Source organism: Furipterus horrens, unplaced genomic scaffold (assembly GCF_987537825.1).
Source record: "Furipterus horrens unplaced genomic scaffold, mFurHor1.1.pri manual_scaffold_11, whole genome shotgun sequence".
NCBI lineage: Eukaryota > Metazoa > Chordata > Mammalia > Chiroptera > Furipteridae > Furipterus > Furipterus horrens.
Genome location: NW_028327181.1, coordinates 93,196,424 through 93,209,893, shown reverse-complemented (window position 1 = coordinate 93,209,893; position 13,470 = coordinate 93,196,424). Strand labels below are relative to the sequence as shown.

General features: G+C 42.8%; 1 protein-coding gene across 5 annotated transcripts in view; it reads right to left on the bottom strand.

The window, feature by feature from the left end:
- The window catches only part of MAP2K6 (mitogen-activated protein kinase kinase 6), a 105,171-nt gene that overhangs the window by 9,798 nt on the left and 81,903 nt on the right, over positions 1 to 13,470 (bottom strand). For 3 of the 5 annotated variants that reach the window (XM_090291260.1, XM_090291259.1, XM_090291256.1), the window contains 2 exons: positions 8,208 to 8,253; positions 1,238 to 2,046 (listed from right to left, as the gene is read on the bottom strand). In XM_090291260.1, the coding sequence (XP_090147386.1) occupies positions 1,969 to 2,046; positions 8,208 to 8,253 (124 nt within the window). In that variant the 3' untranslated portion in view covers positions 1,238 to 1,968. Of the gene's footprint in view, positions 1 to 1,237; positions 2,047 to 8,207; positions 8,254 to 13,470 lie in introns of those variants that run through there. The other 2 variants (XM_090291258.1, XM_090291257.1) reach the window with 2 other exon arrangements.

Genomic DNA, 13,470 nt, shown 5'->3' with positions numbered 1-13,470 from the left:
CACAAAGCTGTCATGGAATGACCTCAGATTTGTTTCCACTACTTTCTTTTTTTCAGAAGATGGATAAATAAAGCAAAAAATATCGTTGTGATTTTTTTCCTCTCTGACTTGGGGAGAAACATGCAGATCTAGGAAGGTGGGTCAGACAGTGAATGGCCTTGGCCACTAGGAATATACCCTTTTTCCAGCTGGAAAAAGATGAGGACAGAGGTTGCTTCAGAGCAGATGAAACAGATATTGAGTCAAAACAGGTATCTCCTGCAACTGAATACAACGACACATATGGAAATGCCATACCCATTCTGGGCAACTGCTATGAGCCAGAGGTCAAGGACAAGAAGAAAATACAATCAGAGAAAAATACATAATTGCACTTCAGAATCTAAAAGGGGACGGGATGGAAGGACTCAGGGAAACAATCCTCTTTCCGTATTTGTGAACTTGAGGCAAGGAAAGAAACAGAGTGTGTCTTCTTCTTCCTTCTTTTATCAAAATCTTCTGCCCTTGGATTGCAAGAGTAGCCTTGATTTTCCGAAAGTAATGTTGCCAGGTTATTATTGGTGGTATTTTCCCTGTGGATCATGTCGCCCCTTGATCTTCAAGGAACTTAAGGCCCCAGATCAGAGAACCCATTGGTGTAGTTGACCATGGGGAGGAGTTCTTGTTCGTTGCTTACTCAGTCTGCTAGGAATGCACAGTGCAGCTAACCCCCTCCTGTGGAGCAAGCTGCGGCATGCTACTTGAAGAAAGATGTGGCCTCAACTCAACTCATGGAAACTGGGCAGTCTATTCCTAGGAATTAATTCACCCCTCCCCGTTATCTCCTCCTCTTATCAAAGACAGCTAACTGCCTTTAATTTTCTTCTATTGCAGCCATTGCATTAATAGTAAGCCTTCTTCACTGAACAAGAAAAGAAAACAAAATAAAAAAGCAAAAGAGCATGTTAACTACAAGGCAATCCTTGGGGCTTATACATTGTAGGAGAGACAACAGCAGAAGGAACCAATTCTCCATGTGGTTTTTGATGTGACATTCCCCCCAAGGGACTGATCAATGTCCTCCTCACCAAATATAGATGTTCACAAAAGTCACTTGGCAGAACGTGTGACTTATCAAACACACACACATGCACACACAGACAGAAAGAGGGGTGACAGAAAATCACGTCACAGATCACATTCCATTAATACTATACCACAAATGTCAAAAGAGAACCAAACTTGCGACTCTTGGAGCTGTGATAAAAGTGACTTTATGTTTTCCAAAGTTGGGGAAAGAGTCTGACCAGGATCCTTGCCACTTCACCTAGAACATGTGGTTATCACTCAGGACTAAGCAGAAATTGGAGAACAGGCGGCAGCCTCCCCATCAGAGGCAGATATTTCCCAGGAAGAGCTGCTTGTTGATAATTTGGTAATACTCTGCAAGATGCATATTAAATAATTTCTTGTGGACCACAGACACAACTGACCTTAAAAAATAAAAGCCCTATAAATATCGCCCAACCAACCTTGTCTTTTGTTATCTCCCTCCCTGCATGATACGGGATCTTTCCAACCAAGCGCTTAAACATAAATATTAAAATAATACGTGGGACAGACTACAAGTCTACTTACAATATCAGCACTACTGTAGCACCTTTTTTCCGGGGTCAATGCATTCATTTTGTAAAGAACAAGAGAAGTCTGAGAAGCTTAAGGACTCATATGACAAATCATTAAATATTTAATCACCTTTTTAAGTCCTAAGCCTTTATCATATTTTATCCATCTAGAAGTTCATTCTATACTATAGATTCCAAGGCCCCTTGTGGAGGGGAAAAAAAGGAAAATGGGGAGAAGAGAAGCCTTCGGAGAGGCAGGGTTAAATTATCTCAAAGACGAGTTTCTATTGGCGCGTTAGTGAACCTGCTTCACCCCGTAAACCCACCAATCCACAGGAGGGTCAACTGATTGAGTCCATTGCTTTTAGTCTCCAATAATCAACTTTACAAAAGATGCCACATCTGTTGCTTTGGATTCGTGTAGAGTGAAAAATGGATGTTGCTGGGAAAGAAAAGAAAAACACACGGTATTAATATTTGTCACTGACAATGTATGAGATTCACTAATTAACAGATCTGCTTGGTAAACACATTAAGTACCCCTATCAGAGCTTAACTGGACTCTTCCTACCCTGTCCCAAATCGAGGACACACCTGGCGACACAAATATTTGAAAGACATCTCCTCTTAGGTTGCTACTCTCCCATCTTGATATGTTCCCACTACAGAGTATCTATAGTGTAAGAATATAGATGTAATTAGGTTACTTAAGATCTCATCTGTGGTAAAATACAAGGATTAGCAAAGACAGTCCAAACTCTGACTTACAAAGAGCCCTGTTCCCTACAAAGTAATTTTAGGCTGATACAGTAGTACAATAATTAGAAATTTCATAGGTTTATGCACAGTCGTTTCTCAGGAAATGGGTAGTAGAATAAAAATAATAATTTTGTGGAACCGTAAACAGGCAAGGCATTGCCTGCCTTTGACACTGGAGAGCTGGGCTGGATGGAAAGAGTGAACAAAGCCACTTGCTAAGCCGCATCTACAGCCACGAGTTACACTTAAGTCCCTCTTGAGGAAGAGCTGATGCTTCTGCAAAGCACTGTAGACTGCCAAGCTCTGGGTATGCACGGACAAGACTCACCGCGGAGATTCAAGACTGAAAAGCTCAAGAAGTGGTCTCCGTGCGCGCACGTCAGATTATGTAACCTGCACAAAAACGCCCAGTCCGGCACTCTGCTGGGGGAGCTAGGCGTGGTGCGGCGGGGGAGGTCACACATTTCACCCCAATTCGGAGGGAAACAAAGCCATCTTCGCTGCACCACAGCCACCCTCCCCGAACGGCTCAATTTCGTTACGGCGGGTGCCCGGCTGTCACACTGGGACCTTCCACCTCTAACTAGGAGATATATTGCCTCACGATCTGTGCGCCTCAAAGGGGAAAGAGCACCAACCATCCAAATCAAAAAGGACTGCCCTTCAAGTAGACCCAGGGCCAGGGACCGTTCCCCAGAGCCCCCCCCACCCCCCACGGCCACCTCCCCGATTGTCTGGTGACCAGCTGAGCAGCTAAATAGGAGCATTTCTGCACGCAGACCAGTATGTCAATGACTCACTCTGTTTCCCCCTGACTGGGGATTGTAGTTTATAACCTTCGTGTTGCCTAGCTGTAGGTTTTCTAATTATATTTGTTTTCAACCTGACAGCGGAGGGCCGGATGAGTCAGCTGTGTGGGGAACTGAATGCCCACCCATGCAAGTTTTAGGAAACAAAACAATAAAACCCCACAGCAGGCAGAAGGTCACCCTTAAGTGTCGGGACTCAGAAAACAGAAAGTGCTTCTCTGCCTCTGCCTCTGGGAAGATAAGGGCTGGGTGCCGGCTCGGGGCCCCACGCCCCCCGTGTTAACCGGAGCTCTTGGTGTAGAGCCCCCCGTCCTGCGCTCTCTGGGTAAACAAATACAGCCTGACTTCTGATTGCTAACCACTCACACAGCACACTTACCAAGTGCTTTCCCATCGTGCTTATTAGCTTTCCCACATCCTCTTGACATTTGGCGATCTTTTAATGTACTTAAAAAGCCTTTTACTATCAAAACAGAACATGCGAAACCTCGGATTACCTCAGGGACCTCTTGCCAGCCCCGCCAGCCCCATCTCGCCCCTGGCTCTGCTGGGCGCTTTGAGCTCAGTGGCTGTAGCTCGAGTCTGTGAATGAATTCGATAACCTGACCTGACATCTTTAAAAAAAAAAAATTCTCAGACGTCTTTCAGTTTATTCTCAGGCTGGGAAAATGCTGTGAGAGCCAGAGGGCAGAGAGAGGGGAAGCGGCAGGCCTGTCAACATGGAAAGTGACTCGCCTTCGTGTGTGGGTTTGGAGGCTGTAAAAGCTTAGGGGGGAGCCCGGTCCCTTCTATAAGCAGTGCCCTAAGAATAGCAAGGACAGCAACCAGGAGATGAGCAAATTAGGCACCATGAAGTCATCGCCAGGCTGTGCGTCTCAAAAAAGAAGCCAGGTACAGGAAGAAAGGACGTTACCCCTGGTTGTGCCTGGAGAAAACATGGGAGGCCATGAACGTACTGCCGGGAGCATCGGGGCAAGATAGAGTCACCAATGGTCCCTGTATTCCCTGTACAACAGCTCATCCTTCAAGACAAGGGTTTTCTATGCGTTCTGTCAGCATCCTTAGCACTGCAATTCAATCTAGAATGGCCCAGGGTATCAGGAGAACATAATGACCTCAGCAGGCAATCATTTGCAATGCCTAGTTATCGATTCTGGTGATTACCATCTGGGACAGGGGTCAACAATTGACGGTCCAGGGGCCGACTCTAGTCCGCTTCCTATTTTTCCAAATCAAGTTTTATTGGCACATGGCCGCGCCCACTTGTTGCCATACTGAATATGGCTACTCTCCCGGGCAAACAACGGCCGTGAGCAGTAACAACAGCCCACAAGGCCTAAAACGCTGGCTCTCTAACCCTTTCCAGAAGAAGCTTGTCCGTAGTCTACGAGAACAAATCCTCCAAGGGGAGTTTGAGAGAACAAGCAAACGAGATGATATGAGAGCAAACACACCCACTCAATCCAAGTTAGAAAGGAAAACATTCGAGATTTCTATAAGAGGTACATGTCTGGGTTGGGGCCTTAATTATAGTGTCCTTCACCTGAAAAAAAGGGTTTTTGTTTTCTTTTCTACCTCTTCACCAACTCCTACAATCTAAACAATGGCCTCTCAGCATGTGTTTTCCCCATGCTGAAGTCAAAGAGTTTGGACTCAGATTTTCCACTTAAAAACCTCAATTCCGCAGAAAAGCAGCAAGCAGTTATGGCCTTAAAAGGCAAGTCCAGTTCCAGTACCACAAAGGCTAATGCCCTGAAAGGAAAGGGCTGCCCACACACCCTTACCACATTAATACGCAGGCCACAAAAGGCCACAGCGCTAGCATACACTGGGAAGGTAGAATTCACCATGGGTTGCTGATGTATTTTAAGCTAGAACTCAGCATTTTTTTCTCGAGTGTGTTCACCAAAACCTCTGATAAGAAGTCACTTGGAAGGAAAAAAAAAGGTTTGCATTTGTAACAGTCAGAAATATACAGGAAATGTTACATAGGACCCCCCAGGGATCACTCGCATCTATTGTACTTTATGTGAAATTAATTTTTAAATATTCTGGGGGTTGCATAAGCATACCAAAAAGGGGACTCCCAGACTGAAAAGGCCCCTCTCTGGCTGGCTATTAAAAACCCAATCGGGGGGAAATATTCAACCCAAACACACAGTATGCTAAGATTTTCCTCCAGAATTATTCACCTTTTCTCTCTCAACTATGGGTCTTATTTTAATAAATGTGGTAGAATGCTGAGTTGCAGGCATTGCCTTTTCAAAGGGGACAATGGATGCCCAAAGAGCTACCTGTCTTTTCAAACTCTTCCCAAAGTTCCTTTTCAGTCACCCAACTGGAGAACAGTTCAGACTTACATCAGAGCATAAGCAGCAGAACTGAAAATCCATGAGTTTGGCTGTGACCATGACCTATCACTGAATCGGCTCTCTACAGCTCTTTCTGGCTTGGCATCTCCAAACTATACCTTTTGTGTTTTTTTTTTCCCCAGCTTTATTGAAATATAATTGACATTGGGTAAGTTTAAGGTACTGATTTGATATACACACACACACACACAGAAATATATATATATATATATATATATATATATATATATATATATATGCAAAATAATTATTACCACAATAAGGTCAGTGAACACATCCATCACTTCACATAGTGACCATTCTTTTTTTATGGTGAGGACATTTAAGATCTGCTCTTGTAGCAACTTTCAAGTATACAATACAGTACTGTTAATGACAGTCAGCATGTTGTACATCACATCCCCAGAATGTCATCTTATACCTGGAAGATTATACCCTTTGACCACGGTCACCTATCTTCCTCACCCTCCACCCCTGGCAATCACCAATCTACTATGTATTTCCATGAATTCTTTTTTTTTTTTTTTAGATTCCACATAAATGAGATCATACAGAATTTTTTTCTTTTCTGCCTGGCTTATTTCACCTAGTATATAATGCCCCTAAGCTTCATCTATATTTTTGCAAAGAGCAGCATTTCTTTCTTCTGTGGCTGAATAATACTCTATCGTGTGTGTATATGTCACAATTTCTTCATCTATTTATCCATCAAAAGACACTTAGGTTATATCCATGCCTTGACTATTGTAAATGATGCTGCAGTGAATGTGGGGTTACAGATACCTCGTTGAAACAGGGATTTCATTTCCTTCCAATATATACCCAGACATGGAATTTCTAGATCATATAGTAGTTCTAATTTTAATTTTTTGAAGAACCTATGTTCTGTTTTCCACAGTGGTGCACCAATTTACATTCTCACCAACAGTGTACAAGGGTTCCCTCTTCTCCGGATCCCCACTAACACTTGCTGTCTCTTGTCTTTTTGATAAAAGCCATCCTAACAGGTGTGAGATAATATCTAATGGTGGTTTTCATCTGTATTTCACTGATGATGAGGAATGGTAAGAACCTTTTCATGTACTTATTGGCAAAAATCAACAAGTAGGATTACATGCCTCTGCCCAGCAGAAGAAAGAATTGAAAGAATGAAATGGCAATCTACAGAATCAGAGACAATATTTGCAAACCATACATCTGATTAGCGGTTCATAGCCAAAATACATAAAGAACTCACACGACTATATAGTAAAAAAAAAAAAAAAAAAGTCTGATTTGAAAGTGGGCAAAGGAACTGAAGAGACATTTTTTCCAAAGACGATACACAAATGGCCAAGAAGCTATATTTTTTCCAAGTCAGAGCCAGCTCACCACACTATTTGTTAAGTGCTATCAGGACCCTGCACCTCTGTCACCTGCCTGGAGTTGGTCTCGAAGCAGAGCACAGCTTGGGGGGGGGGGGGGGGCGGGGAGAAGCAAGCATACAATGCCCACTGAATGACTGCGTGCCAGTATGAACCGGTGCCATACTTTCTCTTATCTCCCCTGCAGTTATGCATGAACAGAACCCTTCTACCTCCTGTCAACATTAAAACCTTGATGATTGTAACAGATCGAGGGAGAGGTTAACACAAATTAGTAAACAGTCTAACTTTTGTAATATTTCAAAAATAGGTGTTTCTCCCACATTCAACATATACTGAGCTAAGGCCTGCCAAGTTTAAGTCCCTGCCATCTATATTACAGAATTGTTTGGCCCTGGCCCGTTGTGGCTCCGTTGGTTAGAGTATTGTCCCATAAACCAAAAAGCTGTGGATTCGATTCTGGGTCAGGGCACACACTCAGGTTGTGGGTTTGATCCCTAGTTGGGAAGCAACCAATTGATGTTTCTCTCTCACACTGATGTCTCTCCCTCTCTCTTTTCTCCCCATCTACCCGCCACCCTTTCCTCTCTCCCTGAAATACACTGAAAAAATATCCTTGGGTGAGGATTTTTAAAAAATAAGAATTAATTGTATTAATAATTAGCTTAGAAATGTAGGTACCACAACTTAAAGGAAACTATTTTAAAACAACATATTTGATGTCTTACTTTTACTCTATTTTCATAGGTCATTCAAATGGCAAACTATGAATGCTAAAGTTGTATAATTCAAATTATTAAGGCTTTGTCTTTTTTCCACTAAAATAAAAAACCAGAAGTAAAAAACAAGGAGATTCTTTCCTCCCTAAACATCCACCAAAAAGAAGTTTATCCAAGTAATCCTAAATATTTTATCAAAAATTGATCAGTCACATAGTAGTTAAGTTTCTCTCATTATTAAAATCCATTGGGTCATGCTTTCCCTCATTTTTATTAGTAATTTGTGACTCTTCACAACATTAAAGTAGGAAAATATCAATTTTACAGACATAGTTTGGTCTGTATGACGTTGTTTATCAGCATGGAAAAATTGCTGAGACCGGTGACATGCCCAAGTTTGTTCTAGAGAAGGATTTAGGATGAAGGACTCTTTTTTTTTTTTTTTCTTCTGTTCGCTTCTGGTTATTGTCTCCATTAGGCAGCTCTTCTGATATGGTCACTTGACTATAATTTAGGCCTTAGTCACTTTATCTTTACTAGCTGTTAGTTTGGACCTGTTTACAGCACTGACAATACTCACCATAAGCTCTGGATACGTTGGCCGTTCTTTGGAATTCTTCTTCAAGCTTAAAGAAAAAAAGAATCACATTAAATCGAGAGACCATCTGTATTTTCACTAGACTAGGAATTCAGGACTTGTTGAAAACTAAACATAACCATCTTTAAGAATGTACCAAAAACATAGATCTATCTTGATTTACCTCTGTTGTTACACTTACAAATTGTGTTTTAAATCACTCTGGGTGTACCTTAAGGGAAAAAATAGGTACGTTTGTGTTTGTGTGCGTGTGTGTGTGTGTGTCCACTTTCCTTTAATACTTTACCCATGCCATATAAACTAGCTTTCCTGATCTAAACCTATTATATTTCAAAGTACATGTCTACTTTCCTTCAAAACAATTTTTACTCCATCCCCACTGGCAAAGAAATTGGCAGGTGTTTCTTGTATTACATTTGTTATTTCTTCACTGTCTTCAATACATTGCTTTCCTTGCTTCTGAATCTCCTGAACGTATCATTTGCTTTTATATATTCTTAACCAAACCTGCCTGAAATAGAAGCAATACACCCAATAAAATGTCTAAGATAACGCTGCTCATTTTGGACCTCTTTGTGTTCTCTGAAAGAGAAAGCACCCTCGGCCACTAACTTAGCAAGTATGCTTCTCAGAAATACGTTGTGGTCATGCACTCTTGCCAAGTGGTTCCCATATATTCAGCTGTCTGTATACACAGACATTTTAATAACATTTGATACTGCTGACAACAGTAATAAAACTGAAATCTGAAGAAACCCATCCCTCCACCCACCTTGTATTCATCCCCATCCTTAAAATGGAAAAACAAAAGAAGAGGTTTATTTGGAGTGGGCATCCCAGGTTACAGAATGGAGAAAAGGATGATTTTGAAAACTATGATTTTGCAAGGCAACCTACACACTTCCCTGCCCGTTGGGTCACAAATCACACACGAATGGAAAGGAACGTCGCCTGGTATTGAAGGAAACAAAATATGACTAATCCGTCAGGTGGCCGGGGTCTGTGTGAATGGATCATGTGGAGCAGATGAGACCCAGTATGTGTGGCACAGCCTAACAATGAGGGGGTGGGAGCCGGGTACAGAACCACCTAAGAGTGAGATAGTCAAGATGCTCGAGAAACTGTGGTTTGAAACAAATCGAAATGAAGAAAAGAGGAAGCTTGTGAACCAAAACAACGTAAAGCAGCCTACCAGTTTATTCCAGGCAAGTCTGTGGGTAGAAGCCAGGGGACCTGAGACAGGGTACAGGTAGGTGTGAGAAGAGGAGTTTCAATCTGGAACTGAGGGCAGATCTAGGACCTAGTGACCTCAGTGACCAGACCACCTATGAGAGAAAGTTTCATCTCAACGCAGGATAAAAATAAGAGGGAATTAGAAAGAGGAATTATCAACTGTCAAAGCGGATTGATGATTGGAAGGTGCGCCTGAGTGAAATGAATGATACCTCGTCACTGCCTCTCACAGCTCTGCACGTCCCTCTATCCTGAGGCTCCGTAGGGCCCAACTGTAGGGGACTTTGCTCTCCAGGGAGTAGCTAGCAATGTCTGGGAGCATTTCTGATTGGCACAGCTGGTGAGGGACGCGGCTGGGACTGGCATCTCTAGGCAGAGGCCAGGGGTGTTGTTAAACATCCTATAACGCACAGGGCAGTTTCTCATGACGAAGAATGATCCAGCCCCAAATGTCATTAGGGCTGAGGTCGAGAAACCCTGGGCCATGTGCACTGAGTGTACATCCTCACTGCTACCTTCTATCCCCGTCTCTGAAATGAAATTCACGTAGAAAAGTAATTGTCTGCCTTCCTCATCTTGTGGCCCATAAACTAATTACTGAAGTTCGGTGACACACCCCAAAATATTTTTTTTGTCGACCTCACAAAAAAAGAGGTATAATTTCAATTCATTCACACCAGGACAGCTATTGTTGGGTTGGCTGTTGTCATTTTTTTAATTTGCTAATCTAAGGGAAAAGAGGTCAGTGTCCCTGACTGAACAGTCAGGTATTGAATGTTTTTAAAATCCTTGTGGCACATGGACTGAAAATCGCTGACTTAGAAGCATCTCTAGCTGGTTTGTCGGCAGTTTGGGCACATTCTCACCACTCCCGCCCCTCCCTACCCCCTACCCCAAGAAACAAAAGTTCCTCCTTCTAAATCCAAGAGCTACTTCTCCGAGACCTAGAAGCAGAAATGCAAATCTCAAGAGTGTTGCTGTCTTGCACAGAGATCTTAGTAAAAAAAAAAAAGACTAATGTACAAAAGCCCTATATGTCCAGCTGTTCAAAGAAAAAAAAAACCAGAAAGTATTCTCCATAATCTGAACCATTTCACTTGCTAAAATCAATAAGAAGAAAACTCGAATTTAACATCATACCCACACTTCATGTTGAAGCGGTTTGGGAGACAGAACGTGGAGTCAGGCAACAGACCCGCCTTCTGTACTGACTCTGAAATCCCACCCCTGAGGACCATGCCCTGGGGAAATGAGAGTCTAAAGAAGAGCTTGTCTCTCCAATGTGAAAAACAATGGCCTCTCTCCTCAACCGGAGATCTTTGTGAGGCTGCTGAATTCTGACCTTCTATTTAGTAGATAATGAAATTATAATCTCTTTTTGACTCAGGTGGACCTTAAAACTTCCATTTTGTAAGGAGAGGCGATTTTAAGTCAGGATGTCTTTTCCCTCCTGGAAGAGTTTAAGAAAATTTCTTTAGTCAGCTTTTAATCTGTACAAAGAAAATGTGGGGAAGGTACCCCAAGTTTGCCCATCATGATGTGTTAAGGAGTCCTGATATCTCAGAGATTTGCTGACCAGTAAGCTATTTCTTAACTCATGGCCCCTGACTAGAAAGCTTAAAATTTACCATGAGCACCATTGCAGTGGGGATGGAAAAATTACTTACACAGCAAACCGAGGCTGTTTATTAAATTAACACCACAGATAGAACCCATTCTTTCTATATTTTAAGTTGAGAACACTTCAAAACATGGCCTAAGAATAGCAAAATACTCAGTGTAAGGTCAGGGGAAAAAGTAAATTTTCCATGTTTAATAGGAAGTGCTTGAAATTCAGTATAAAATAACAACCCTGGAGTTCAAAGCTACACTGATTTCTTTTTGGATTGGAGTCAGACTTTTGAATTTTCAAGTGGCTTGTCATTTTCAAGCGTGCAATTAGCTAACAGCCCTAATTCCTCTTCCAAATGCCACAACACACGCTCCTGACCGTGGCCGACACTAAAAACACAGCTTCATGCTGTCCTGAGAATTGCCGGCTTGAAGTTTGTGCTGACCAGAGGATTTCTGCCTACTTGAAATCCCCACCCCTCTCCCATCGCTTCCAAGAAGGCTATGCGGTACACATCCACAAAATAAAAACACACGACGCCTCTCAAGCCATACCTATGTCCTAAGCTACATCCACATCCAGTGCCTCTTTTTGCTGTCCTTCCCGAACAAGTTGGGAATTATATGGGATTGTCTCTGTTTTATACCAGTCCCTCTGAGTCAGACAGGATCAACGTCTGGATGGACCTCCAACACATGCCGCCATGCCAGCAGGCTGGCCAGCTGGGCACGGAGCCTCTTTAATCGGCCTCAAGGGGAAAGGAAAAGGAAATCCAGCTCTCCTGGTGTCTAGGAGTTGGTTTCCAGTGATTTCCTTCCGCCCCCAAGCCCGTGAGCCTATCGGAAGAGATGACAGGAAAGAATTTACGCCTGCAAGGACATGGGCAACTAAATGCGATGGACTATGGGACAGGGGGGAAGTGAGTAGAGCCGGGGAGAGCATAGGGGGAGGGCGGGACCACTGTCATAGAACAACAAGAAAAGTAATAATAATAAAATAAAAGTCGTTTTTCAGAAAAAAGAAAAAAACTAGGCCTGCAAAGACTCCACTGGCTTGAGAAACTCATTCGTCAAGCCTGCCGCAAGACTAGAACATACAGCTTCTCTATCGGCCTTCTCTGTGACGACGAAACCGCAGACACAGAGCACGCGGTCAGCACAGCTCGTCCCAGGAACTTCTGGAAACCTCTACAGCAAGAAAGCCTTGCGTGGGGAAAGAGAAAGGAAGACGGCACCATTCAGCAGTGCCCATTTCAAACTACGGCCACAAAGGAAGGGTCTGTGAGATCGCACCATGTTGTGCTTCAAGCGCATCAGGAGTAAAAGCCTGAGCTTCTTCTTTTCTCCATCCCTCTCCTGAAGGTGCCGTTTCTCTGACGTTATTATAAAAGAAACTGATATCCGCAGCATCTCTGGGCTCTAGATCTAACTTAGGATGTGATAGCCTGTAAGTGCTTTCGCCTCTACCCCACAAACCACAAGCAGCCATCAGAGGACAGTAGCTATCAAGCTGATTCCTGGAGGAAGGTACAGAGCAGGGGTCCCCAACCTCCAGGCTGAGGACCGGTACTGTACAGCAGGAGGTGAGCTTGAATTTAAGGGGCTTGAATCATCCCGAAGCCATCCCCCTCTACTCTGGTCCATGGAAAAATGGTCTTCCACAAAACCAGTCCCTGGTGCCAAAAAGGTTGGGGACCACCGGTGTAGAGTATCTGGCACCTCTGTGATGTCATCAAAAGCTTAGGCAGGATGCCTCGCATCGAAGGTCACAGACACTCAGATGGATTACCTAGGGGATGAGTCATGCACCTTTTCTTTCCCGGTTCTACATTTAGCCCAGAGACAGATATGGGAGATAAAAACATAGATATATTCATCTTGAAATTTGAAATTAAATCTTTCACTTCCTAAATCTATAGTCCCCCCCCCCCCACCTTTCAACAAAGAGTTGGGGCTTTTCAAGATGTCCTAAAGGATCATAGCCAAACTGGGTCATAGAAATACAAAAAAATACAAAAAGGTAACTAAAAAAAGGGGGGTTCTTTCATGAAGATGTGTCTCAAAAATATAGTATTCTACATAGGAAACTGGAGAAACAGCTATAAAAGGGAGTTCCACTCAGAGGCTATGTCCTTTTCTTCATCATGAAATAGAAAAGGTGCTTTTAGGTTGTTATCATTTTCCATTCTTTCCACCCAGCTCCAGATCAAACTTAAAGCAACCAGAAAAACAAGTGGACTATTCAGACTGCCACTGGGGGAAGTATGCATTTGTGTGCTAATACACAGGAAAAACAAAAATAAAGATCTAAGCCTTTCATAAAATCTTTTTTAAAAAATCAGCACCATTTTTGGAAACATCTGATAATTTTTGCAACTCAGCTTCAAAACAGTGGTCATAC